Source organism: Ascidia mentula, chromosome 2, assembly GCF_947561715.1.
Source record: "Ascidia mentula chromosome 2, kaAscMent1.1, whole genome shotgun sequence".
Lineage (NCBI taxonomy): Eukaryota > Metazoa > Chordata > Ascidiacea > Phlebobranchia > Ascidiidae > Ascidia > Ascidia mentula.
The window spans coordinates 12160126-12187778 of NC_138567.1; the positions used below are offsets into that span (position 1 = coordinate 12160126).

The 27653-nt window shown below is 38.5% G+C and overlaps 4 protein-coding genes across 4 annotated transcripts in view; all 4 read right to left on the reverse strand.

Annotated features, from left to right (window-relative positions):
• LOC145890133 (uncharacterized) overlaps nucleotides 1–27653 on the reverse strand; it is a 70232-nt gene that overhangs the window by 17810 nt on the left and 24769 nt on the right. The window contains exons 9-14 of the mRNA XM_082981170.1: nucleotides 13440–13514; nucleotides 12414–12506; nucleotides 12180–12254; nucleotides 11769–11843; nucleotides 11474–11569; nucleotides 11048–11122 (exon numbers count right to left, since the gene is read on the reverse strand). Of these exons, the coding sequence (XP_082837296.1) occupies nucleotides 11048–11122; nucleotides 11474–11569; nucleotides 11769–11843; nucleotides 12180–12254; nucleotides 12414–12506; nucleotides 13440–13514 (489 nt within the window). The remainder of the gene's footprint in view (nucleotides 1–11047; nucleotides 11123–11473; nucleotides 11570–11768; nucleotides 11844–12179; nucleotides 12255–12413; nucleotides 12507–13439; nucleotides 13515–27653) is intronic.
• Nucleotides 5039–10384, reverse strand: LOC145889814 (uncharacterized). Its single transcript, XM_082980850.1, has 11 exons — nucleotides 10346–10384; nucleotides 10087–10161; nucleotides 9359–9433; nucleotides 9038–9103; nucleotides 8296–8388; nucleotides 7904–8061; nucleotides 7778–7836; nucleotides 7615–7720; nucleotides 6832–6990; nucleotides 6577–6707; nucleotides 5039–5380 (listed from the first exon to the last, which is right to left on the reverse strand). The coding sequence occupies exons 1-11, from the start codon at nucleotides 10380–10382 to the stop codon at nucleotides 5293–5295; spliced, it is 1047 nt and encodes a 348-aa protein (XP_082836976.1). The 5' UTR covers nucleotides 10383–10384; the 3' UTR covers nucleotides 5039–5292.
• LOC145888908 (uncharacterized) lies at nucleotides 13672–15243 on the reverse strand. The gene is made up of 8 exons (XM_082979779.1): nucleotides 15062–15243; nucleotides 14804–14976; nucleotides 14632–14662; nucleotides 14495–14569; nucleotides 14381–14434; nucleotides 14106–14252; nucleotides 13837–13932; nucleotides 13672–13775 (listed from the first exon to the last, which is right to left on the reverse strand). The coding sequence occupies exons 1-8, from the start codon at nucleotides 15117–15119 to the stop codon at nucleotides 13672–13674; spliced, it is 738 nt and encodes a 245-aa protein (XP_082835905.1). The 5' UTR covers nucleotides 15120–15243.
• LOC145888910 (uncharacterized) lies at nucleotides 19232–25309 on the reverse strand. The gene is made up of 13 exons (XM_082979781.1): nucleotides 25190–25309; nucleotides 24806–24957; nucleotides 24357–24384; nucleotides 24231–24305; nucleotides 23744–23809; nucleotides 22449–22523; nucleotides 22000–22101; nucleotides 21721–21878; nucleotides 20277–20335; nucleotides 20106–20214; nucleotides 19723–19881; nucleotides 19467–19594; nucleotides 19232–19326 (listed from the first exon to the last, which is right to left on the reverse strand). The coding sequence occupies exons 1-13, from the start codon at nucleotides 25239–25241 to the stop codon at nucleotides 19239–19241; spliced, it is 1251 nt and encodes a 416-aa protein (XP_082835907.1). The 5' UTR covers nucleotides 25242–25309; the 3' UTR covers nucleotides 19232–19238.

Consider the following 27653-nt stretch of genomic DNA (forward strand, 5'->3'; position numbering starts at 1 on the left):
GTCTGGAAGCATTAAATACTCTAATGTGGTTTGGGCCCAGATTTCAGTTATGGTGTAGTCTGGAAGCATCAAATACTCTAATGTGGGTTGGGCCCAGATTTCAGTTATGGTGTAGTCTGGAAGCATTAAATACTCTAATGTGGGTTGGGCCTAGATTTCAGTTATGGTGTAGTCTGGAAGCATTAAATACTCTAATGTGGTTTGGGCCTAGATTTCAGTTATGGTGTAGCGTGGAAGCATTAAATACTCTAATGCGGGTTGGGCCCAGATTTCAGTTATAGTGTAGCATAATAACTTTATACTCTGTGGGTTGGTGTATGACTGGAACTATTATATTTTGGTTTTGCTTGGCTTACTTTGCACAAGCTCAGACCATCAGAATGAAGCATGTTGCCAATGTGTTTAGATCCATTAACATAATTTAGGTCATTCTATTTTGACTATGTTGGTTTCAACAAAAGACAAATGACATTTGAAGCGACAAGTCAAACAGAAGACACAAATCAAAAGGTTTGTTATGATTTTATTTAAAAAAAAAAAATTTTAAATGCTACTTGAATTTCAGCTGAACATCTGCAATGCTTCTGTTGGAATATTACATCTGTGGAAAAAAAGTATAATTTGAATAAGGTAAGAATTACTGTTAAGTCTTTAAAGTTCATTTTGTGTGGTCCTTTTTACTCCTTCCCAAAAATGAAATTATTTTTTATCATACTATGGATATGGTAGTGTCGTATTGTAGCGAGGTGTTTATTCGAGGTACAAACTAATGGAATGACACAATGGGCGAATAAACCACGAGGGACGAGAGTAAAAGAAAAAAGGCAATTTGTCCGGTTCGCTGTAGGAGCGCAAACGTAGTTAGAGAGGCCGCTACATGACCCCCCTCCAGAAACGGACATATATCAACACTGAAAACGAAGTGGAATACGAATGTTGCCACGCGTGCGCGTGTGTCTGCCTGAATGTGAAAAGTTGTGCTGGTGCTCCGGTGGGCCCAGTGATGTATGCGAGGGTTCAGGTGGAACCAGAGAAGGCGGAGTCGAAGTGTGCGAAACCGGCTCGGACAGCCCCGGGTCGGATGGCGGTGGGTGGTGCGTTGATGTCGGGGGTCGACCGCGGCGAGGAGGCACAGCCACCTGTACCGGATGTGTGAGGTCGACATGTGCAGGCTTCACACGGTCGATGGAAACGGCCTGATTGTGTCCACCAATGGCAAGCGTAAAAGTCTTGCTATTGCGATCAAGGACGCGATATGGGCCATCGTATGGCGGCGTAAGCGGGGGTCGGTGTCCATCTTTGCGTACAAAAACGTACGGGGTCGTGCTTAACGCTTGTGGGAGCATTGTGCGAACGGGACCATGGCGTGACATCGATGTCGGCACCAGTTGACGCACTGTGTCCCTCAACGATGGAATGACATCTTGAGGGGTAGGAATGGATGTGCAACGGATAACACTGGGACCAAACATGTCCTCTTCAGTCTTTCGCTAGGTTTAGAATATCGTTATCCATGTTTGTTTTTTTTAAATGGAGATCCCAAGGCTTTAGATTTGAGCTTTCCCAGGCGACTATGGTAGTCGTTGTCAAGTTCATTCAAGCGGTGCAACCTTCAAGCCTGTCCCTGCAGAACATTGTTATTCAAGCCGCAAACTACCTTTGAAGAAAAGATCGTCAATCACGTCAGCAATGATCTGGACAACATTACACACACGCAAAAAGACGTGGGCGTACTATTTCTTAACGAAGAACACGTCTCTTTCACCTAATCTCCGTTTCCGTTTAAAAACCATCGAATACCACTGCTTTGCATCGATGCTTTATCGACTTTCCCACCAACCTCCGACAGTTTCAAAAAAATAATACACGGTTTTGGGGTCAATTTAGCGTCAGGTATTTCTGCTTTCTTGCTTCTGGGCGAGTCATGTTTGAGATCAACGGCATGAAATAATAGAGTTTGTGCATGAAACAAGCCTTGTTAAACAATGCTGGTTCTAATGATGTGACCGTTATACCTAGAGATTCGTTATATTTCCTTACAATGTTCCTTGCACTACTAATACACAACGTAGGTCAGACCGGAATTTAACAAGGCAAGTAGGGTTGTAACGATAAGACTGCACTGCGACTCCTCTTACACAAGCACGTACCTATCGTCAATTCAACACTATTGCCAACTGTTCAGCAATGACACTTGTAGAACAATCAATGAGGTTTTAAAGGGTAAAATGCAGTAAAATTAAAGTTTAGTGTTGGATAGCGATATTTTCGGATTATCGATATTGGGAGTTAACGAGGTTCGCCTATAATTGTTGTGCCGATAGTAGGTTGAATCACTGTATGTCATTTCCTTGTATTTGTGCCCCAGGTTTCTCATTCACAAAAAATAATAGTACTCAAGAACTTACAGATACCCATCGGAGTCACTTGGTAATACCCGTTTGCGAGCTGGACTGATGGATTTTGTTCGAATATTCCAAACAATTTATATGCCTTGATCAGTGAGACAGCAACGTTCTTCCCAGCATCGTCGGAAATAATTCACGTCAAGCATTTGGTGTTGTTCTACTTGTTTCTGCATAAATGTTGTTTAACTGCTTGCAATGCTGTTTGCGTTTCGCGTAAAACTCTTCGCTGCTGTATTTGTTTAGTTGAATCCCAACAATATCAGGACGTGAAACACAATTTCTCAAAACAACTAGTTCTTGCTTGTAATAAAAGTAAGTCGGCAGTAAAAAATAAAAGTAAATAATTCTTTACATTAATGTATTTTCTTAATCAAGACGACAGTATGCGAGAATCGCAGTTGACTAAATGTTTGAGGCAAAATGGATATGAACCAGGTGATCATCACGCTTTATAGTACACTTGTGACTGTCCATCACCGATATGGAATAAGGTGTGGTTATATCGTACACAATTGACCATGATAACTAAAAAACTTTGTAGGAAGTTGAACTTGGTGATAAACAATAAAAAAAATTTGGAAAATCTAAAGGTGATACGTTTTGTGACGCAGGGCAAAGGGCAATATTTAATAGGCACACCTTCATTAAAGATAATCCCATTAATAAAAGGCATTGCGATTCACGTAAACTCGCAACGAAACAATCACCCGCAGCACGAACGCGCGACGTTAATACAAGAAAACAAAAGCAAGGATAAAAGCAAAAAGGAAAGTACGTTACAACCGTAAGACACAGCAATAAAACACCAACAATATCTTTCCACGAATCCTGGGAAGGATCATTCTTTAGATGTTTATTGAAGGTTGGCTAAGGTTTAACCATTTGGCCATTGATTGTTCTACAAGTGTCACTGCTGAACAGTTGGCAATAGCTGAGTGTTGAATTGACGATAGGTAAGTGCTTGTGTAAGAGGAGTCGCAGGTCCGTCTTGTCGTTACTCCCCGACTTGCCTTGTCAAATTCCAGTCTGACCTACGTTGTGCATTTGTAGTTCAAGGAACATTGTAAGGAAATATAACTCCGAATCTCTAGGTATAACGGTCACATCATTAGAACCATTGTTTAACAAGGCTTGTTTCATGCACAAACTCTATTATTTCATGCCGTTGATCTCAAACATGACTCGCCCAGAAGCAAGAAAGCAGAAATACCTGACGCTAAATTGACCCCAAAACCGTGTATTATTTTTTTGAAACTGTCGGAGGGTGGTAGGAAAGTCGATAAAGCATCGATGCAAAGCTGGTTTTATTCGATGGTTTTTAAACGGAAACGGAGATCAGGTGAAAGAGACGTGTTCTTCGTTAAGAAATAGTACGCCCACGTCTTTTTGCGTGTGTGTAATGTTGTCCAGACCATTGCTGACGTTAATGGCGATCTTTTCTTCAAAGGTAGTTTGCGGCTTGAATATCAATGTTCTGCAGGGACAGGCTTGAAGGTTGCACCGCTTTAATGAACTTGACAACGACTACCATAGTCGCCTGGGAAAGCTTAAATCTAAAGCCTTGGGATCTCCATTTAAAAAAAACAAACATGGATAACGATATTCTAAACCTAGCGAAAGACTGAAGAGGACATGTTTGGTCCCAGTGTTATCCGTTGCACATCCATACAATCCACATACTATGGTAGTATGCAAGGCCCACCCACTCTCGCTCGTATACTCTTCAAGTATACAGAGGTATAGCACATTGTCACGACGAAAATACGCACAAGATAGGGTTGTCACAGCCTTGCAAACACTGAGCCCCCGGTAATTTTGGCAACCACGCATAAACGGTTGTTAGTACAAGCCATTTACCAACACCTAAGGGGCCAATACCACATCGCCAGACATTAACCCTGCCGAAACTATGGCATTTATGTAGCCACCTGTGTTTTTTGTCGTGCCTAATACGTTGGTCGATCAAATATCAAGTTTTTCACACGTTTGAACAGGCATCAAGCTATTTGGAAATTAGAAAAGTATAATGGAAACACCGACCTAGCCATGTTGCTTCACCACTTCATAGTGTAACATAAACAACACTGGAATATCCACAACGCAAAATGTTATCAGATTGTTTTTGTATAGAACAGACCCAGTCCACCTATTAGACGTTTTTAAAGATGAATGGTTTCACAAAATCAACTCAAAAATAAAACTTAATCGCCCTTTATTGCCCATTATAAAGTAAGTGTTTTTAGGGCATATCGCCCCTGTTTCCACTAACAGCGTGGCAAGCATGATAACCGTTATCAGTGCCGTTGCGTAAGGTCAGGTCGTTGCCGGCAAATTGCCTTAAATTTGTTACTATTCTTTTCTGCCGTTGTTCTGCCTTTTTTTTCCATCCACCCACCGCTTCTATTGGTTTTATTCAAGGCAGTTTAATGAACCTTATAGTTTTTGCTGAAGCCGACATTTGCTTACCCCGTCTTTACATCTGCAAAGTTTGTGAGTCTTTTTTTGCATTGACATTCTTATATTTATGTTAGTTTTGAAACGTGTTGTTTATGTGTTTTAGTGATACTGATGATGCTTAAAAGCATAAATGAAATATGTACGATGGAAAAACCCACAAATGAAATATACACGATGGAAAAACCCATAAATGAAAACATATAAGTGAAAAGCCTTGTAAAACAAAATACTTGGTCTGTCGTAATAAATGCAGTAGTAATTTGACTCTGGCATATAAAAACATATCGTCAGCAAGTTAAAGGAAGTCAAACGTTGCTTTGTGCTCAACAATCAAAAATTATCGGAATATATTCACAATTGTCAATAGTTAATCTACAAAATGGGCATGATCGATCAAGCCTAAAACCAACACAAATTTTCGTGTCTTTTATGGTTTATAGATGGTTTGGAAGACACGAATAAACTCAATCAGGGCAGTCCTCAAGCTTTGTGAACTTGTATATGCAGATGGATATCTGAAAAAAAAACATTTTAGTTTAGACTTAATTATGTTTATTTCTTCAATCTCATATAAGAAGCCCGTTGCACTCAGATGTGGATCGCATTTTCTTCGTGTTTGAGGCAAACAGCAGATTTCGTCTGGCCTTTTTGGCGGGCGAGATGGTAGTATAGTCACTAACGCTACACTGATGAGACCTAACAGGTAGAAACAATGGCTCAACATGCAGCATAATTAAACATAGTATTGGCTTCATTGCTTTAGCAATAAAGTTGTGCTAATCTATAACCAAACATCCTACTGATTTCCAGTTTGTGTATTTTTTTCAGAATTTTCAAGCAAACACATTCTATCACATGCCAATGCACATGACCTCACTTGACAGCCTCCACTGTTATACCCAGCGAAAGGCCCTTAGGTAAGAAGATCTCTTGAAACATTTTGTTGATTATTAAATAAATTGCGCCAACTTAAACACGAAAATAGGTCGTATTGTTTACTTGGTTTTAACTTGAAACAAAAATATTAGTTTTTAGGAATTGCCTTTGTTTACGAACTGAAAAGCCAACACCAGAAAACAGCAGTGGCACATTTTTTTACAAAGCCCTAATTTTAATTCAATTAAAATGAATGCCACCTAACTAACAAAGAAAGTTATCCAGGTGAGCGTGGTCCCGTGAAACAAGAAATTACCACGGACTGTAAATAAAGACAGACAGAAAGAAAGACAAAATATGTGTAAAGAAATTGCACGAATTCCATAAAACGTACAGACCTTAACTCTAACATTGTCGCCGTTTTGGGTTAAAACGTGCTGTTTAAATTACAACTTTTTGTCTGAGGGTCCATTTTATCTTACATTGATGTAGGTTTTAAATTGAAACAGGTTTAAATAGTCGCAAAAAAATTCTGAAGCTTATTTTTACACGTTTGTAATGTTTAATATTCCTATAGTATCATATATATGAATCAATTGGCAGTTTTGCAGGGCCTTTGGAACACTTGCACGACAGTAAAAAAATGGAAAAGTAATGGTCATATTTGTTCTGCATTATACACCGGTGCTATGTGAAGAGTCAAAATTTATTGCGCTTTCCTTTTTGTAAAGCAAAATAAATTTTGGCCCAACAATGCGTTACGGTCGGACACAGCTGGTTTAGGTAACAAATTGTTGCAGTTAGACTGAAAACTTGTATTTGCAATAATACCAACCTAGAAGCGAGAATGTAGCAGAAGTATTGATTGCTGAATTGACCGGAAAGTCGCGCAGTGTTGTTCGTGTATCTTGTACCTGGTTTATTGTCTGTAAAGTGTAGAGTGCTGCTTCCAGTTGAATCAAAAATCTGCAGCAAACAATAAACAAGTACATCGTATACATATTAACATTTAACCAATGTGTAGTGTCTTTTGTTTGGATCTGGATAACAATATTTCCTGTTACTTCAACCTTTTTATACAATTTCTTACTTCAGTGCTTGACATGCTTAGAAATATCTCTATGATGGATGGGTCGGATGCTCCATACACTTGAAAAGTCCGGTATGATGAGTAGATTGAACCTTGGGTAAACGAACCGGAACTCGTTGCGTCATGTCCAACTCCATCAGCTCCCAAGTTTCCCGATTCCTGAAGTCAGATATTTCTATCATTTTAATTGTTAGTTATAAAATTATTCCAATAAATGTGAGAGAGGCCATATTCGTCCATAAGAAGGGCAAGGATAGCATTTAACCCCTCTAAACAGCCAAAAAAGTACATAGAAAATAATCTATTTTCAAAACTATAATATTGAACAGCAGGTATCTGCAATATTATATCAAATTAACTCCCCTTCGTTTGTTTGAAAATTATAAAATCATTCACCGACGGGTCTGCTCTATGCGGGTATGAAATGAACAACAAGCGTTTCCGCTACAATTTACGAACTAAGTTATTCCAAATAACTTACTGTTAACAATTGCAACAGCAAAGCTAAATAAAACGTGATCTAACATAGCGGTAACATGCAGCATTAACAGCGTTCATAGGCGAACATTATAAACAGTGTTCTTTACTTAGGCTAGAGTGCAATGACCCAACGGTTCAGATTTGTCCAGCGGGCCGCAGTTTGCCCGTGTCTGTTGTGTACTCGATTGGTCTTGAAATTTTTATATACGACCTTTAAAATTTTTACATATAGCAACATTTGAAAATATTCGTAAAAATTTGCTTTTGAAGGACGATTCTTCAATAGGACTCAAACATTTATACCTCAATAAAAAAACTTTGTCCACTACGTTTTCGGTTTCTGATCAACATCGCCAAGATAAACGGATGATCGGTAACCGATGTAACCGTGAACGATCCATCTTCAGCCCTGAATAAATACAAGCATTTGGCGAGTAAATAAAGCGTTCATTATTCTCCAAACCACCTGTATGTTTCGTTGTAATGTATTGATATTGGTTGATCGCTGTCTTTCCAAACTCGTAACTGGAAATCACAACACTGTAGTAAGTTGTAAATGCAAAAAGATTCGTTTTATTTGAATTCTCTTTACCATATTTCCGCGATCGTACATATCGTGTCCACCATCATTTATACTGTCATTTCGGTTACCATCGTATTTAAACTGGTAAAAATTTGGAATTGAAGTTTGGAAAGATCGAGTTGCAGCTTTACTGAGTGCTCTCACATATCGCTCCAATTCTCTTTTTTCTTAAAAACAAAACGTAAGTCAAGATGCACTGATGAGACTTCCCAGGTCGAAACAGCGGCTCCTTATGCAGCTCACTTAAAAATACCTTTACGCTTGGAACAGCAATTTATTCTTTTCGCATTTAATTACATCTTCCAGTATTTTCGTGTTTACATGTGAATCAATTAGGCTGTAATCCCATAGGCGGAAATCTGTTAACTTGAATTTTTTTTGGCTTAAATTTTTACACGTACCGCCGCAAACGCTTTCATTTTTTATTTTTCCAGAAGACGTTGTAGTCTGATTCTTTAAAGTTTCCATGACGTTCCTAAACCTTGCAACCTCACCTAAACAACAGAACATTGATGGTCGCTTAATGACGAGCGTTTCCTTGAATCTTGGTTGTTTATCTTTCACTGACGTCACACTGTTAGTGGTGCGCTTCCGTATCTCGTGAGATGATCTAAACCAGGGATTCTTAAACTAACAGGGCGCTCTCTAGGGTCGTGGAAGGTTGGCAAGGTGGAGCAAAAGTTTTGCAAAACCCGTCTAGCGACCAATCTATGATCTATTTAGTTTTTTTGTGTACCCAAACCTTTGAGCAAAGATTTAGCTGTTTGTCCGCAAAACAAACTACGGGGTAACTGTTGATGCGATGTTTGTCATTGTGCAGACGAAAGTAGTTTTAACTTACTGGCTAGTGGTTTTGTATTTGTGAGGTGCAGCCTACATGCGATGTGCATCGCCATTCACTAAACCACGCATTAAACACCTGGATTATGAAACAACTCTCATTTCTTTCGTTCTCTCGTTGGTGAGTGATATTACAAATAAATAAAAACCTCTTTTTGAATTAGATTCCTTTGAGGGTTGGAAGGGGGTGCTAGATTTGATAAATAATCTCAGGGGGCGCGACTAAAAAAGTGAAAGAACCACGCACTGATCTAATCTAATGTGGATGGGGTAGCGATAAATTTGGGCATGGAAATTTCTTACCTGTAACATAACTTTGCAGAGCTTGCATATCAGCGATGGTGCCATTTCGATAGTTTTCTAAGTTATCTGAATAAACAGGAAGTTTTGTGAGTAGAGTTAATCGTTTGTAAGTTTGGATTACAACGAAGTGAACATAATGTGATTTTCTGAGACAAAAACGTTTCAAAAGGTTTTTGCAGCCGTTTGCATGCAGTGTTACCCCCTGAAAAAGTCAGAACATTACCCTTAATAAGTGAATATTAACTATACGTCTCAACGAATTCCTTTACACATTTTGCCCTACCTAATAATTGAATAAAACGTTAAAAGTAATATTTTTACCCTGTACGTAGGTTACGCTTCCCTGGATATCTCTCATACTTTGGTTGCTTCCATCCCGATGTATCTCCAGTTGACCTGAACGTAGGCTATGTATTTTACACATTACAAGATGTTTAATTTGTTACATTTTAAGTATATAATGCTTTTGTGCTTCAATATCAACAATGTTAGTATCTCTCAAGGGTTGTCAAAATAATCTCGTTCAATTATTCAACTTTAGATCCTTCGCCATTGCTGTGCTGGTGAAGATTTATTAAGGCCACTTAAAGGAAATATATTTCTTTATAATCCACAATTTCTAAGATATTCAACTGTGTTTTCAGGGTCTTGCTATACTGTTGCTCAAGGTTTAGTTTAATGTAATGTGTTGTTTTGATTATAAAAGTGTGACTTTAAACAGATTTTACACAATCAAATAATTATGTTAAATCCATACCTGAATACTGCATTTTAACTTTAATAATAAACATGGCCCATTAATTCAACTTAGAATATTCAAGCATTGTTTAAATTTTAGGCAAAATCCAAGTATAATGACACATAACGAAGAATGTCTCCCATGTCACCAAAAGCATAGAAAGTAAAAATTAGGGTGTTGTCGAAATTTAATTTTGTTGGCGAAACTTAATTCAAGTTAATCGAATATTTGCATTTACCCCGTGTGCTTCACATTAGGACAAAACATAATATAATATTTTGCACATGTTTCAAGTAAATACGGTCCTTACTTTGTATTAATGCTACACTTCTCTGAATTCCTTGCATTACAACTGTGGTTTCATTTCCACGAATTTCCATTTGACCTGAAAACAACATAGTCGGCATTTCCTCATCACCATTTTAATTTTGCAGACCTAGTGTAGCACAATTGTTTTTTTATCAGGATCAAGGACTAGTGGTACCACAGGTTGAGAAACACTGCCCTATGTGCTTTAATTGAGAATATTCCAATCTTTTGAACAGCTTTCAGAAAACAAAGATCCTTACTTTGTATCGATGTTAAACTTCCCTTTATGCCTTTCATCACAGCAGTAGACTCATTTCTATAAGTTTCCATATGGCCTAAACACAACATAGTAATCATTTTTGTAACTTTTTAACACCTTTTCACTATCTTTGTAATCCTATGATCCTTAATTTTTTGCGCAAATAAAACATATTAGTTATATCACTTCTCAACGCTTGGATTTGTGAAGATGTTGTCATTTGTTTCCGTAACGCGTTAATGTACTGATATGTAGATTTTTGCTGATCTAAACAACAAGTTTGGTATGTTTATGTTTCGAACGATGATGGCACAGTGATTAGTTATAACATAGTACCTTTTGTAGCAATAGTCCAAGAAATATAGCAATCTTGGACTATTAAACGGGGAACGTTTTTAACGGTTAGTGTTCAAGCGGGGTTTTATCAGACAAGAAATGTTTGTATTCCTATTTTATTGCTCTGAAATCTGGTTGAAAGTTTAGATTGATACATGGCCAATATTACGTTGTTGCTAAAGGAAGAATAAGTTTAAAGTAAAACGAAATTCGTTCACATGCAAAACGCAGAAATGGAATCGTCCAACTGCAAAGTAACATTTTTGGCGATCTCCGTTGTGGCATTTTTGTCGTTAGGTTTACTAGCATCAAAGTCCTGTAGAATTAGGCATACAAATTCACAAATAATAATCAAAATGGTCATTACCTTGTATTGCGGACATATTTATCCGAATTTCTTGCATGTTCTGAGTAGTTTCATTTCGATACATTTGCATTTCGCCTAGACAAACATTCGCATAAATAACTTTTGTAACAAACCAAATGACGAATCAACTATGAAGTTGTATTTGAATAAGACGCTTTTTAAATCATTTAATCGTTGCGTTTACTGAAACTAAGGAACTGACGATGCCCACAGGGCGAAATATATATTCCAAACAACAGCCAGACTGACCCTGTTGTCAAAAGCTATTGCTTTGTGTGCATATAGAGCCATTACGGAAGTTACATAGCGATTGCTAGGCCAACATTTGCTGCCTGTGGTTTATATCTAAATGTTTTAATATTTGAAGTAATTACAATGGAGTTTGTTCAATCCTGTTCGTTAATATTATGTGCAGTTAAAACTTACCAAGGACATTTTCACTTTTTGCGGATTGAATTGTTGAAGTTGTGGACATATGTTTCTGCAACTCTTGTATGTAGTGATGTGTAGCATTTTGCTGACCTAAATTCCAAGTTTATTATGGTAATATTTCTCCATTGACATGTTCATGTTATGATAATTAGTTACACATATTTATTTTTTCTGATTTGAAACTCAAATCAGAAACAACAGTCATAGAAAGGATGAGCATGTGAGCGACAATTAAGAACAAACCGTAATACAATATTTTGCACAACATTTAGATAACAAAGGTCCTTACGCTGTATTGATGTTAAACGTATCTGCATTCCTTGCATCAAAGTAGTACTTTTATTTTCGAGAATTTCCATTTGGCCTGAACACAACAAAGTTATCAAACATTTTTGTGACGTTTAACAACTTTCTACTGTTTATTTATTCCCTATGATTCTTTGTGGGTTATAGGTAAAATTAATGGATATTATTACACTGTTACTGCAGGAAGGAAAAAGTGTTTGTTTTCTTCATTACAACAGTTTCATTACAACAGCGTTCCTTAAGTTACAAAATGCAGTAATGGAATCGTCAAACTGCAAAGCAACATTTTTTGCACACGTCCGTTATGGAAGTTTTTTTCAATAGGTTTATTGCCATCACATCCCACAGGACTAAACCATTTAAATTTACAAGTTTTAATCAAAATGGTACTAACCTTGTAATGCAGATACTCTTATCCGAATCTTTTGCAGGTTCTGAGTAGTTTCATTTCGATACAATTGCATTTCGCCTTGACACACATGGCATAAATAACTTTTGCAACAAACCAAATAATGATTCAATTATGAAGCGGTTAAGATATTTTGTAATTTTACGAATGCACTTTTTGTTTAAGTTGTCAATGTTGTGAGGATTTAAATGCTTTGCCACACAATTAGAAGTTACTCACCAATCACAAAATTCTGCAATGCTTGAATTTGTGTAGTTGTGGCCATCTGTTGAATTTCACGATATGAAGTATTCTGAAAACTCTCCATCTTTCCTAAAGGGCAAGTATAAAATATTTTTTACTGCCACATCATTGTGGTTCAATTGTTTCCATAAAACTTCTTTTCCTTTTTGTGCCATTCCCTGGCATATTTACAACATGGCAAATGTTTGATTTGTAGTTTGTTAAACATCGGCAAGTGCGTTTGTTCTTCCTTTCTGAGCGATAAGGTCATGCTTTGCAAGGAGTGTGACAGACGTGGAGGGTTATGTGATAATCAAATGCTGGTAACGAGGTTATTTGTTAATTGTCGGAAAAAAATAAGTGAGTGCTTTTTTGTGGTAGAGTGTCGCGTGGTTCATCACTATGAATGCTCCGTACGAATTTGCTCACTTTAACACCAATACAAAGATGAAGTTGTCTTGGCATAATAATCTTAGATGTATGTTTTACCAATTTTAATTTATTCATTGAAAATACCTATTTACATGATAAGTTCACATGCTCTGAAGGTTTTACAGTTTTCCAGTAACATTAGGCAGATAAAATTTTGGTGAATTTAGGCATTCAGATATAAGCTGATTAACGTCGACGAACCACTGTGGAGCGCACTATGGCCAAACGTAACTGCTTGGTAACCGATAGTGCAAAAGGCATAAATAAATGATTCGGTTACCAAGCAGTTCCGTTTGGCCATAGTGCGCTCCACAGTGGTTCGTCGTCTCTGTTGTTCGGTACCTAGTATAGGGTACCCTGCAGGTCGACGTTGACCGAAAGGTACCACAAAGTGGAGACTAGTGTGCCTGCTAGTGTGAAAGATAGCACAGTGCCACACAACAGCTGCACTGATGAGACCTTACAGGTCGAAACAGTGCGTGTACACACCCTGTCTGCAGCTTTGAAATATTTTTTTATTTTAAATATAAACCATATCATATTGCTGTACACGAAAATTGTGAATTTCTGCCTTCGTTAGGTAACCCATACCTTGCATTAAACTTAGATTTTCTTTAACTTCTTGCAACTTCTGAGTAGATATGTTTTGATGTATTTTCAATTCACCTAAACATAACGTGATGTGTTTTATTGCTTTGAAAAGTCAAGGAAATACTAAATGGAATCGTCAAACTGAAAAGTAACATTTTTGGCGATCTCCGTTGTGGAATTTTTGTCGTTAGGTTTACTAGCATCAAAGTCATGCAGAATTAGGCATACAAATTCACAAATAATAATCAAAATGGTCATTACCTTGTATTGCGGACATATTTATCCGAATTTCCTGCATGTTCTGAGTGGTTTCATTTCGATGCATTTGCATTTCGCCTAGACAAACATTGAGTTTGTTCAAACCTGTTCGGTAATAGTATGTGCAGTTAAAACTTACCAAGGACATTTTCACTTTTCGTGGATTGAATTGTTGAAGTTGTGGACATATGTTTCTGCAACGCTTGTATGTAGTGATGTGTAGCATTTTGCTGACCTAAATCCCAAGTGTATTTTATTAAGTTTTCTCCATGGAAATGTCCATATTAAGACAGTTGCACATAATATTTTTTCCTGTTTTTAAAGTTAAATCAGGAACAATAGTGAACACAAGAAGTTGTTACGTCCATTGAAATACCCCTCCTGGTTGCAGCAACAACAAAATATTACCTTTTATTTCATTTGCGATGGAGTTTGTTTGGTCAATACTGTCATGATTATCACGAATTAAACTTCTAATCACAGAAAGGCGACCCTCGTTAGTCAATGTGAAGTTCTTGTGGTCGAGACGAATTTGAAGTATTTCCTGGTATAAATCTTAGTGGAAAGATTAAACTGTGAGTTTGGATGTTTGCGATGTCGGTAGCAAGCCATGCATAAAAAATGGTAGTATGCCATCCATAAGTATTAAAATTAAACGAAACACGTGTTGTAGACCAACGAACCTTTGAGAAACTCAAAATTTTCTGTAATGATGTCCATTTTTTTTTCCAAAATATCTGAAACCATTGACAAAATCGTTTGGGGTCACTAAAGATAATCAAATCGATAACTCTAACCGTTTTGTTCTTTGAGCTGACTGGTAAGTATTGTTTGAGGAGATCCGCGTTGTTTGCTGGGTGCGACGTTAAGTTCTGTGTAAAAATATATGTATTATTTAAAATAATGTATCATTTATATAAACAATACCACTTACTTGCTGGGAGGCCACTAAGTTTTGCATCAATCTACAAAAATATGAATGAAACGTTCGGTTTAAGCTCAAGAAATATATGCACTGTATGCGTTGTATTATTATAGTTTTCATTAAAGTCCAACATACATTAAACGCACTAAAACGGTATTTTGTTTAATGCATTGATGCTTACCCAAAAGCACGTTGCACCAAAACCAACTAACATAAAGATGCCAAATAACAACACTGAAACTCCCGCAATCTTTATTGTCTTTTCCATCAAGCGCTCCATATTTCGTAACTGCCCTGAGGTTTCATCGCGGGGAATTTTGTTTGTCGTTTCGCATGACGAACCAGCAGTGCCACCTAAAACAAACGGAAAAGAGCCACATTTTAGCTACAAAACTAAACCCAATGAGCTTCATGAATATTGATCAGTTTGGTATGTTACCTTGATCAAACGATGTCGTTGCCATTTGTTGTAATAATTCTCCTCTTTCTTTACTCATGTTTCGGATCCTCGCGTTACGTACTTTGCTACAACTGTATTTTGTTGAAATGAAATAGTTTAAATGCAACTATTTGAAGGAAGCCTAAAATCGCCTCGCCTATGTTCCGCTCGAATGTGAAGTACTTCCAACTTTCGGTACAGAACGGTATGTTGGGCGAAGCAGGAAGTTTCAGGCCCTCGATTGACTGGAGCTGACTCAACCGATTGCTCTATCAGCCATAATACATTTCTGAAAAACGCTGCAGAGCCACCAAAAATTACAACATAAGCCTCTACTGTTACCTTTGGAAACTTCTCCAGCAACTTCTCGTAGGGGCAAAGCACGGAATTGAGAGTGCGAAGTTGTGGCGGTTGGTGTAGAGACGTTTTCAAGGGGTAACTCGCGAACACCTCTGAGTGAACAAGACGTTTCCTGACAACGTCGACAAGCAGGCGATTAGCGCGGAGAAAGTCAGCACCGAGCAGTGGGCGTGAGACAACAGCCAACACGAACTTCCATTTGTAAACACCAGAGGGGATGTGCAGTTGAACAACTTTGTAGCCGTAAGTGGCTATGGAGCTTCCATTAGCGGCCTTGAGAACGGAACCCTTAGGTATGGTACGACGTTCGAAGCCAGTGGGGGAAGTGCGCTGACTTCAGCACCAGTGTCAACCGAAAAGTTGCGGCCGGAAACTTTGTCCCAAAGAAAGAACAGGCTTAAAGTGTCGCCGGTTGCCCCAGCCATTACATGGTCAAACTCGGGCCGACAGAGACGATATACTAAAACGTGTTAAAATAAACAAACATCTGAAAAAAGCGAGGTTCTCTTGAAATAGCCATGGAATCGGAGAAAAAACAAGAAATAAACTGAAATAAATGAGTGTGCTGGAATCCATTACACTGCAAGCAGTGTGGACTACATACACCTAAAACAAAATTAAACCTATGTCAAGCACTTATATTTTCATGTTTATCAATTCAATACACCTCATTCGAACGGATGGAGCGCGAGAGCGATTGAGCGCTCTGTCGCTCCTCCTGCGGAAAAAACGGGAGGAGAAATAGAGCGTAGCGCATTCGCTTCAATTGTTCATGTAAACGGGGGTAGATGCTACTACACCAGAACACAGCCAGGTCACGAACCCTCATTGGGGATTACCCTTACTACTGTCGTTTTACTTTTGTCCACTCCGCGCAAAGGATTAGTAATAAAGGCTAGCAATGATTGTTGCGAAAAACCTTAAAACCAACAAACTAAGATAATAATGGAAGACCATTAACCTATATAACAATAGCTAAATTCATTGTTGTTGTCACAAACATTTCTGTTATTCCACATCAACCAATTGCACTATAATGGGATGCGGGCTTCCGCAGATATCATAGTAGTGGTAATATTGGTTTCATTTGATTACTAATACTTGAATTAACGCCTAGCAAACTTTGAAGATAATCATAAATGTGCTAATTCAGGAAGAAAGAAAGCCCAGTGGTTTTAACTGGTGGATCGCGACATCCACTGGGGTCGCTAGCACTTTTCTAAGGTGTCTGAAATCAGGTTGTAAACAAGGGCAATGACGGAATTTGTACTCATATTTCAATCGACAAGACCTATTAAGTTGAACATTGCTGGTCCAAAAAAAACTGAAAATCTATTTCAAAGAAAGTAGTCGTACCCTGCTTGACGTGTACCCATGTAATTTGTCTCTCTGTTCCCATTCCCGCCCTTGTGCTTGTATTTTTTTCTTTATTTCTTTATTTCTTTTTTTCTTCCTGTTTTCTTCAATTATTCGCCGCTGTCGTACTTTTTTCAACAACAAAAAAAGTTCACGGGACCCGAACAAGTGGGGTCAAGTGGCGTTTATGGGTCACGGGACCCGCGACTTTTACTGTTTGACAAGATTTTGAGGAATGTTCGCTGAGTAAAAAGTACTATTTTGCATTGGTGTGTATTGAAACATATATACTAAGCGCTGCAGTCCTGCAAATAAGGAAGTAGAATTGCATCTTTCGCGGCAATCCAAATTCACGGTTTGCACCACATCTTACGTCACTTACCAGTTTCCAGAAATATATTCACTGCAAGATAGCCCTATAGACGCGGAAGTGGCATTGCGGCTGCTGACGCACATTTAAATATATATGGGTAAGAGCTATATCCACGTCACAAACCAAGCAGGAAAATAACACATAAGGAAACAACCACATCTTACGTCACTTACCAGTTTCCAGAAAAATATTCACTGCAAGATAGCCCTATAGACGCGGAAGTGGCATTGCGGCTGCTGACGCACATTTAAATATATATGGGTAAGAGCTATAACCACGTCACAAACCAAGCAGGAAAATAACACATAAGGAAACAATTTTATTCAACATAAATGCAAGTCTGATTTGGATTAAGCAAACTTTTTGGGTCTTGATTTTTGACATCGGCCAATTTTGTTTTCGCATAGTGCAAATATCAATCATTGGGATTCACCATGATACATCAATGACTCATTTGGGGCTCTTACCATACAGTGAAGTTTACAATATTGCTGATTCGTTGCAGTAGTAGTTAAATCTTCAGGTGCGTGATATGCACGTAGCAAAATCCACATACCCATTGCAGTTTGTAGAGATGACTTTTTTCTGATATAAATTTTTCTGTAAAATTCCCATCTTCTAAAATATTTAGAGACAAATATTCATATTCAGGAATTCTCCTTTTTCCCAATACTTGCGCGTGTTGAAAATTCAAATGATCGATCTGATTGCTGTAGATTTGCAGCCAAATCATGTCAAATCAAGTCACTTCTTTTTGATGCTACTTTTTTCTCTTGTGACTACAGCATGTAAAGGTTTGAACTCCTAACCAAGTAGGTTTTTCCGCTAAAAAGATACAACAGTAGCTTGAAAGCGAAGCTTGCGCACTGCTTGCAGAGGGCAAAAAGCGTGCTCGCAAAAGGACGACACAGTCAATCAATATTTTAAGAAGACTTTACTTTAGGTAAAAACACCTAGATTTTGTGATTCCTTGCCTAAGCACGGTGTTCAGCACCACATTGTAACTGATGTGCGCCCTGTGCATTGCCGAGTCAGGCGCCTCTCGCCTGAAAAGTTAGTGTTGGCTAAAGCCGAGTTTCAAAAAATGCTGGATTTAGGCATAGTGCGCCGATCAGCTGGGCATCCCCTCTCCACATGGTTGAAAAGCCTTCCGGCGGTTGGCGCCCTTGTGGCGATTATCGTCGTCTTAACGACGATCCTTGAACAATTTTCAGACGGTCATTGGGCCCCTCTTGCTTTCTTCAGCCGTCAGTTAAGAAAGCCTAAAACGAAGTACAGCGCCTTTGACCGCGAGCTTCTTGCGCTGCACCTGGCCATTAGGCACTTCCGCTATTTTCTGGAAGGGCGCAAGTTTACTGTGTACACCGACCACAAACCCCTTACTTTCGCATTCAAGAAGGCTGCCGACCCTTGGTCCGCTCGCCAGCAACGTCAACTTTCTTCTATTTCAGAGTTCACTACCGATGTCCGTCACATTAGCGGTAACTCGAATGCTGTCGCGGACGCACTTTCCAGGTCTTTCTTAAGCGCCCTACGGGTGCCTCTGTTCGACCTAGCTTGCGAGGCTCTGGCACGCGCGCAACAAACCGATGAAGTGCAATTTTATCGCACAGCAATTACCGGGTGGCGTCTGCAAGATGTCCCGTTTGGCAATTCAGGAACCACACTGCTGTGCGACACATCCCTGGGCAGACCTCGGCCCGTCGTTCCGTCGTCCTGGCAAAAGAAGGTGTTCGATGCCGTTCACGGGTGTTCTCACCCGTCCATTCGCACCACGAAGAACCTTGTTGCCTCCAAATTTGTTTGGCATGGGTTAAAGAAGCAAGTAGAGTTGTGTCTTAACAACCGCTTTAGTGTAGTGAATAGGGAAGGCAGCAGGACATAATGCTAATTTAAATAAACCATTGTAGAAAGACATTGACAACCAACATCGGTTTTACATTGCTTTATATACAATAATCAACGCTGGATAAGTATATATCAATGTAATTAAAATGACAATAAAGATATATATTCACAATTGTCAACAATTAAACTGCAAAATTTAAGCATTCAATTGACAGAAATCTTCGTTTTGATTCGAGTCTTTTATGGTTTAAAAATTGTTTGAAAAACTCGAGTTAATTCAACCAGAGCAGATTTCAAGCTTTGCGAGTTCATCAGTGTGGACGGATAACTGAAAAAACAAAAACATTTTAGTTTAAATAATATCCCAAAGCATCACATAGTTCAAAACGTTGACAACAATTACAATCCACCGTGCCGTCGGAGTATTTATTGTAAAGTGAGTTTTAGTAAAATAATAACACTGCCAACCTGGAAACTAACATGTGGCAGAAATACCAATTAGTAAATCGACCGTAAAGTCGCACAGTGTTGCTAGATTCTGAAGTCCCTGGTATGTACGTGAGGTGAAGTTGAGCACTTCCAGTCGATTGAAACAGCTGCAACACAGAAACAATCCAGTGTCTTATTTTCGACTACAACCTTAAGTCAATACGTGGGGTGGATTTCATAACTATAGATCATAAAAGAATTCTTTTTAAAAAAACCTTTTTATTTCATTTCTTACTTCAGCGCTTGACATTGTGAAAAATATTTGTATGACCGACGCATCGCCTGCTCCATACACTTGATAAATGTTGTATGCGACGCTGATTGAACCTTGTACAAACCAACCGTGATCGACAGAGAAATTTCCAGCCCCATCAGCTCCCAAGTCTCCTGATTCCTGACATTAAAAGATAAGAAATCTGATTCAAAATTGTTTTGACCTCTTTATACAAGATTCACAAAAAGTTTGATTGACGGCCAAGCTAAATAGAAATTCAATTTGGAAATTAAAAATATTGAACAAGTATCTTTAATAAGGTAATTGCACATAATGTGTCGATTTATGAACAAATATGCTGCCAAAGTTTCCAGGAAATGTGATAAGGAAGTATGATAAGTTACCTCAATATAGAAACTGTGTTCATTTTTGCCATCGGGGTTCCTGATTAACATTGCCAAGATAAAGGGATGATCAGTAACGGAACTTACTGCAAAGGATCCATCTTCAGCCCTGAATAAATGCGATACATTAACTGCATCTAAAAGTTAACAAATTTTTGGACAATGACCGACCTAATTTTTTTGTTGTACTTTATTGATATTGCCTCGTCGTTGTCTTGCCATACCTGTAGCTGAAAATGGCAACGCACAAATATTTTTATTAATCCAATCAGTAAAATCGACAATAACAAAAGTATTTAACAATTGTAAATATAAAGACTGGTCCATACTGTTGTTAACAATGTCATGATTCATGTACGAAAAACGTTTCGGCAAGAACTTATGCCATCATCAGTTTGAATGACGCGGTTTTTGTAGCTCCATCATTATATGGAGCTGACCTGACTGACCTCACAGATAAGGCTCGCGCGGGTAGTGACGTACGCAGTTCGCAATGAACTTGAGTGGATCCTAGTTTTCTTTAGCAGATTTTTTATGCACTCTAATTCTTCGTGCATGATTTTGTATGTGCTGCTGATCCTGTAGGCACGGTGAAGGAGTGAGCGCACAAGGTTGACCTTGTCATGCAATGGCACAAAGCTGGACCATTTACTATAGAGACCAGTGTTGGTTGGAAAATCATGCACGAAGAATTCAAAAATGGGTATATCTACTCAAGTTCATTGCGAACTGCGTACGTTCGGTGCTACGTAAACAATATCAGGTGGACACCACAAAACCCACACAAAAAAGCACTAAATTCTGTGTGATGAGGTTGCCATACCTAGGCCATGTTAACCACCGAATTCGAAGGGAACTATCAAGGTTTGTCGACCGCTGCACCAACAAGAAAACTGTCTTGCGTGGCGTGCATGAGCCATGCAAACTTGCGCAGCGGTTTTCATTTAAAGATCGCCAGAAGACCCGGCACCTCTTGGTCCGTGGTGTACAAGCTATCCTGTTCATGTGGACAATCCTACATTGGACAGACATCTCGAAACTTGCACACACGCATCGCTGAACACAAACGATCGCCAAAGTCGGATGTGTGCAAACACCTACTTGACCACCCGTCTCACAAGGTTAAGTTCAGCGAGCCACAAATCCTTGCGTTGGCGAGAGACAGGTATCGTCTCCTGCTGATGGAGTGGCTGTCCACACAACAGCAACAACCACAACTTAATGTGGACGGCACTTTTGCACCACTATTTCTATTCAATGTTTAATGTTTTTTTTGCGTTTTATGCCGTTTATTGTGTACTATTGCGTTTTGCATCGCTTACTGCGCACTAGTGGTGTGTGGCCGATAACAACATGACGTCACTACCCGCGCGAGCCTTATCTGTGAGGTCAGTCAGGTCAGCTCCATATTATGATGGAGCTACACCAACTGCGTCATTCAAACTGATGATGGCATAAGTTCTTGCCGTAACGTTTTTCGTACATGAAACATGACAATGTAAACAACAGTATGGGCCAGTCTTTTTATTGTCAGAATTATGAGCAAATCCGTTAATAGTGTTCCGAAGATTGTGAATATGTTTTATAAGTTTTTTTTATCCGAAATTGTCTTCACCTTATTTCCGTTGTCAAACATATCGTGACCGCCGTCGTTTATGCTTTGATCGTCGCTACCGTCATATTCAAACCGATAAAAATTCGGAATTGTATTTGGAAATGTTTGGGTTGCTGCCTTCCTCAATGCTCTCGTGAATCTAGCCAGTTCAAAATCACCTTCAATGAAACATGCAAGAGCAATAAATACATATTTGGGAAATAAAAGTCGCATAAAGACCAACTGGATAGTTTTGTTTATGAAGATTTAACGTAGGTTCACAAATTATTTTGCACCCACCTTCCAAAACACCATCACTTAAAATTTGAAAAGACGTTTCTATTTGATTCTGTAGTATTTCGATTTCCTGAGCTGTGTCGTTTCTGAACCTTGCAACCTCACCTAAATAACGCGACGATATTGACGCCTAATTAGATAAAGTGTATGCGATGAAGGTAACTGTGGGTTGAACATAAAAGTTTAAGCTACCCGGAAGTGATGAAAATGCAATTTGCAAATGTCGATCGTCATCATTGCTACTGTTTAACTATATTTTACAAAACATTACATTGGTTAAAACTTGGCTTTGCTACAATTTCTGTCCGTATGAATGAATAAAAACAATTTTAGTTAATCAGTAGCAATGATGACTATCGATATTTGCAAGTAGCAGTGTCAATTTGATATGCAAAAAACAAGCTTTTTTGTGACACAATAACTTGCCGTTCAGAGTGATTCGGTATTCTCACCTTGTATCGTCGTCACACTTTGTTGAATCCGTTCCATGATCTGAATAAATTCGTTTCGATGTGATTGCATTTGATCTAAATATAACATGACATGTTTTTGAATTATTGTGCATCGTGACTTTGCTATACATTCAACACAATTACGAAAAAAAATTTGCTTTTTTTAGGACAGAGGCAGCAACGTTTGCAATTTAATTAATTTTAGATGCAATTTTCACTGAAAATTTAACAAAACTCTGCAATACTTGAATAATGAAGGGCTTTTCGGCCATTGCGCGTTTTAAAGACTTCCTTATTGAACACGTTTGTGTGCGATTGTGGGAATGAACAAAAGTTTTCAGTTAGTTTCTACGTATAACTGTTTAAACGTAATGTAATGAAGTGCAAATATTTAGTATTGATTTTAATGAAGACTGCATTTAGGACAATGGTGTGCAAGAACCATATCCTGATTTTAGTATATTAGCCAATTTTCTGGAACACGTTTAGTCCATAGGCATTTTGTGGAATAAGCATTCATAAATGTAGAAAACTGCAAGTATTTTGTGCTGGTTCATAATGTTTTTAAAGGTCTGTTACCCAATCATCAATATTTTTGTCTTACAAAAAAAATTCCGAAAACACTATAATCTTTAAATGTTTTTCCGGTTTTGATTAAGACGATATGTGTTATCTTGTCACCGAAGGCTAAGTACCAGTATTTTTTTGCTCATTAAATCGGCGGACCGAACTATGCGCTATTTTACAACCTTTAATAGAAGCGGTAGTTACTATAGGGATGCACCGAAAGTTCGTTTTGCCGAAATTATTCGGCATAAACTAAGGTTTTTGCAATTATTGGATTTTGGACGAATATTTCTGCAAAATTTGGCCGAAACCGAAACTTTTTCACTGCATTCAACGCTGATACACAAAATTTAGAAAATGTTAGAATCTTTGTTTAAACTGTACTCGTGTGTTTGTTTTATTTGTTTATTGTCACAGAAATGATAAAAATTAACTTTAAGCAGTTGGTACAGAAGACCAGGTTACTCGTTTTAAGCGCCAATAAATGGTTGTATATGTTAGGATTATACGATTTGTTTAAATTTATTGTGTTGAAGAGATGAATACCAAAATTAGTTTCGGTTGCGGCCGAATATAAAAATAGCTGTTTCGGTGCATCACTAGTAAGTTACCCTGAACAATATTGTTTTTTTGCGTTTTCGAATGCCAAGTACCAGTATTTAGTTAATCTTAAATCGGCAGACAAAACTATGCGTCAACTAACAACCAATAATAGGAGCGGTATTTACCCTGAACAATATTGTTGTATGCTTGAATCTGTTGAATTGTTTGATTTCGATGCATTTTCAGTTGGCCTAAAAACAACATGAAAGTTTATATTTATTTATTGCAACCAAACTAAAATAAAGATGTTATGACAAAAACAATATCAAAATTTTATGTATATGTGTTTCTGTTGCACACTTTATGAGTTTGAAACTGCCGTTAGTTTTTTGTCAAAACCTAAACAATGTCAGTTTTACTGTCGCCCAATTAGTTGATACCTTGTGCATGTTCTAAATGGAACAACTCACGAAACACGGGAATCACCCCACAATCAAGTCGATGGAGGGTAAAAGCCAACTAATTTCGTGAGTTGTTCTAAATGGAAATAGAAGTGGTTATTACGATTTAAACGCACTGATGTACAGACTTAATTTATCATTTTAAATTTTTTTCGAAACACAATGGTTAGTGCAAGCAATAAATCATTCGGAATGTTTTTTTATAGGTCACCCCGCAGTGACAAAATGTCGATTTGCAAAGATCGAATGTCTTCCATGATGTTGGTTTCATGCATCATTGGGGTCTCTGAAAGACAGTTCATGTTACACTGTTATGTCTGCTTTTGTTCACGTATACCTTTGATTTGGGAGTTCGGCATCAAAACCTGAAAAAAAGCATTTATTAAAGTATATGCACTCTCCGCTTACTGGCTTAACCCATTGTATTCCAGAAAACTGATGACTTAAAAGCACGCTTTTTGATTGATCGGTGATGGTTCGTTCATTTAAATATAGCGATGCAAGTTCGAAACAACGGACTTTTGTTGTTTCGTACATGTTTGTATTTACGTAAAGATCGTGACTGGCTAGAATTTGATCAAGTCTATTATTCCCTGCAAGTTTCCTTTCACTATGACGTCATGTCATTGTTTTAAAATCGGCCTTTCGTCTTTTTATTGGTTGCAGTGAACCAAAGAGTTAGTCGGAAAAAACGAGTGCATAAATCTTGTGTCCCTGTTTTTCTACCTGGATTATTTATGTGAAACAAATCTAAAGTGTCTGGAAAGTAAATGGATTTAGACTTACCACACCAAGTGTTGCAGTAATACCAATCAACATGCATGTTCCCAATACCACAAGCATAATCTTCAAACTCTTCAAACTTTGATCAAGTTCAGAACGTAACTTTAAAAACTTTTCCTGTTCATCTGCTGGCTGTCGTAAAGGTTGCTCATAAACTACAATGCAAATAAGTTTTTTTTAATTTTCAAACAAGTGGGTTCTTGTTTTAGTGTACTGTATCTTGGTGGTTTATAACAAAATAAAATTCAATGTTGCATGCAGCAGTCAAAGAAGTAAAATTCATGTTCTCTTTTCTACTCTTAGTATTGTAAAGAATAATACAAAGTTGACCAACATTGGGAAGTATCTACGCTTTACGATAGAACTTCTGAAACAAACACGACTCACCATTTTCAGCAGATACTGGACGAACTGTCATTTCGTGACTACTGCTATGCATTTTGACCGATGTCAGTTCATAGCAGAAAAAAACAAGTAACTACTGCACTTCATGCAGCTCCACTTTTGTATAACTTTTAATGAACTCCTTGTTGCAGTGGCACAAGGCTGTGTCATTAATCTTAACAATAACATTGCAACTCCTCTCCAATTTCGCTTTCGTTTGAACTTCTTCCTGTTCTTACCATCCTTTCAATACAATGAAAAACAAAGCTTTGTGCCCTCGCGAAGAAAGCTTTGTTAAAGGGTGATTCGCGAAGAACTTCGTTTGCCAGGTTCTTTTATACCTATTAGCGTTTCCATTTTATTACAAAACCAGCCACCTTGGTCGTCTGACTTCAGGTCTTGGCGATAGGCCGTTAGTGCGGAGTAACCTGGGCGTTAGCCGGTTTGGAGAGAAGCTAATTTCGGTTACATTTGGCGAGCACGCCAGGACTCTGCTATCTTTTATCAGGGGTCACACGGCTTTCAGAGAACTTAATGTCTTTTAATTTGTTTTTATCGCCACCGCGCTTTGTACCGGGACAAGATGTTGGCCAGTTTGTTGCCTTATTTGAATCGTACTGTAAGAGTGTGAAAGCTAGTCAGGAAGTTAAGCGTCATCTTTTTTTGACATCAATTGATGATGACCTCTGCTGGCTAGTTCAGGGAAACGACAATAATGTTTTCCAACTGAAGTACGATGAGTTAATTAGCCGCGCCCTAAAGCAAGGTTCTGACCACTCGCGCCTCCATGAAACACGTGCCATGTTTTTTGGCAGGCGGCAGTTGCCACAGGAAAGCATTAAGGACTTTGTGTATGCTTTGAAAGCTCTTGGCGACAAGGCTTATCCTACGGAGGAGACTATTAAAAATGAGGTGTTATATTCATTACTCTTTGTTGGCATGTTGGACCAGCACATGGCCAGATCCCTGCCGCAACGGTTGCAATATAAACGGGACTTTTGGACGGCCGCTCAGATGGTCTTGTCCACGCATGTACCGGAAATGTCCCAGGTTTTAGGCGTGTGTCGTCGTGACGTTCAAGGTCCATCAGAATCAAAACAACCGGAAAAGGATGCAGACGTCGACGTTCGAGAATTCCAAAAAACTGTGACCGCTCTCCAGAAGGACATTGAGCTTGTACGCCGCGAGGTGCAGCGATTGGGGAAACCAACACCACATCGGATGGTAGACAGGTTGGATCGACGCTGTTTCGCCTGTGGTAAACCAGGACACTTGCAAAGATTTTGCACAATGCAAGGTAAGCGCTGCTTTCATGCCAGTTTTACGCCTCGCAAGAATTTCAATAAAAGACCTGGTACCCCTGTGACCCAAGAGGCAAAAGCAAGTCTATGTTTAAAGGACACCGAACCCAAAACTTCGAATCCTACCAATAATCAGAACACGAGCGAGAATCCCACCAAACCCCGATTAGTACGGTTTGTCAACATTTCTATCGCTTCAGAGCCGGTATGTGCTTTAGTTGATACTGGTGCAAGTGTCTCTTTGGTTAGCCAAAAGTGTTTAGAGACGTTGAACAATGATCGCCTCAAAATCTCCCCGCTGGGCCAAAACGAACGTTTTTCTGGAATTAACGGTAGTTTGGTTTCAGTTATTGGGAAAATCACTGTAAATGTTAAACTGGGAGGGCTAGATGTTCCCACGTGTTTATATGTCGCGTCGGGCATCGCTCACCACTTAATTTTGGGTTTGGATTTTCTGCAGAAGAACCGCTGCAGTGTGTGTTACGACCAAAATTTGTTGACAGCGGGCCGTGCTAAGGTGCCATTACTCTCGTCGTCTTTCGTACAACGTACCAGAGATATTTGAGTGACTTATGGGAGATCTTATGTGGCAATTGTTGATGAACGCTCTTTCGTTGCCCTTTCTAAACGTGTATAATCTATTCATAAATTTGTATTGGTGCAACCATATCTTGTCGACAATAACGACTGTATTCAATAATTTCTGTGAGCTGTCAGCAGGCAAATAAATCATATCATTATGGCTTCACTTTGCTTTGTATTCAGTAATTGTGCCTATGTTTCTGCAATTATTCTTTTACTATCCGCATTAAAAACCGGTATTTGCGGTTGAGAATGGGTTGCAGTACTTCCCAGTGCCTTTACGTACACAGTTCGCCTTTTAACCAAACATATTAAGGAAACACTTGGTGTGTTCCAAGAGTTTATTGGTGTGTTCCAAGCATTATTTGTAGGTTTCATTAATTGTAGAAGATTTAGTTGAAGAGACGGTCTTTTCGTGAAACAATTGTTAGATAATTTGGGTTTAGCAGTGCGCCGTGACAATAGGGGTCCAATTCCATTTATAATTATCTGTTCACCGACTGTACAAAAATTTGGTATTAAGCACAGCAGACACATAGCCTACTAAGTAAAGATTGAATTCACTCATAATAGCCTACTATGTA

Bases quoted from the DNA above. Each gene is read 5' to 3' on its own strand.
- LOC145888910 (XM_082979781.1), bottom strand. From the start codon at position 25,241: ATGCATAGCAGTAGTCACGAAATGACAGTTCGTCCAGTATCTGCTGAA. The intron at 23,810-24,230 runs GTGACCTATAAA...TGTTGTTTTTAG, and splicing joins CGACATTTTGTCACTGCGGG to GCCAACTGAAAATGCATCGA. The intron at 22,524-23,743 runs GTAAATACCGCT...TGTTATATTTAG, and splicing joins ATACAACAATATTGTTCAGG to ATCAAATGCAATCACATCGA.
- LOC145888908 (XM_082979779.1), bottom strand. From the start codon at position 15,119: ATGAGTAAAGAAAGAGGAGAATTATTACAACAAATGGCAACGACATCG. The intron at 14,253-14,380 runs GTTCGTTGGTCT...CTTTCCACTAAG, and splicing joins AAATTTTGAGTTTCTCAAAG to ATTTATACCAGGAAATACTT. The intron at 13,776-13,836 runs GTAAGTTTTAAC...ATGTTTGTCTAG, and splicing joins GAAAAGTGAAAATGTCCTTG to GCGAAATGCAAATGCATCGA.
- LOC145889814 (XM_082980850.1), bottom strand. From the start codon at position 10,382: ATGAAAGGCATAAAGGGAAGTTTAACATCGATACAAA. The intron at 10,162-10,345 runs GTAAGGATCTTT...TGTTGTTTTCAG, and splicing joins AAGTTTAACATCGATACAAA to GTCAAATGGAAATTCGTGGA. The intron at 8,062-8,295 runs GTACGTGTAAAA...TTTGTTTTTAAG, and splicing joins AAATGAAAGCGTTTGCGGCG to AAAAAAGAGAATTGGAGCGA.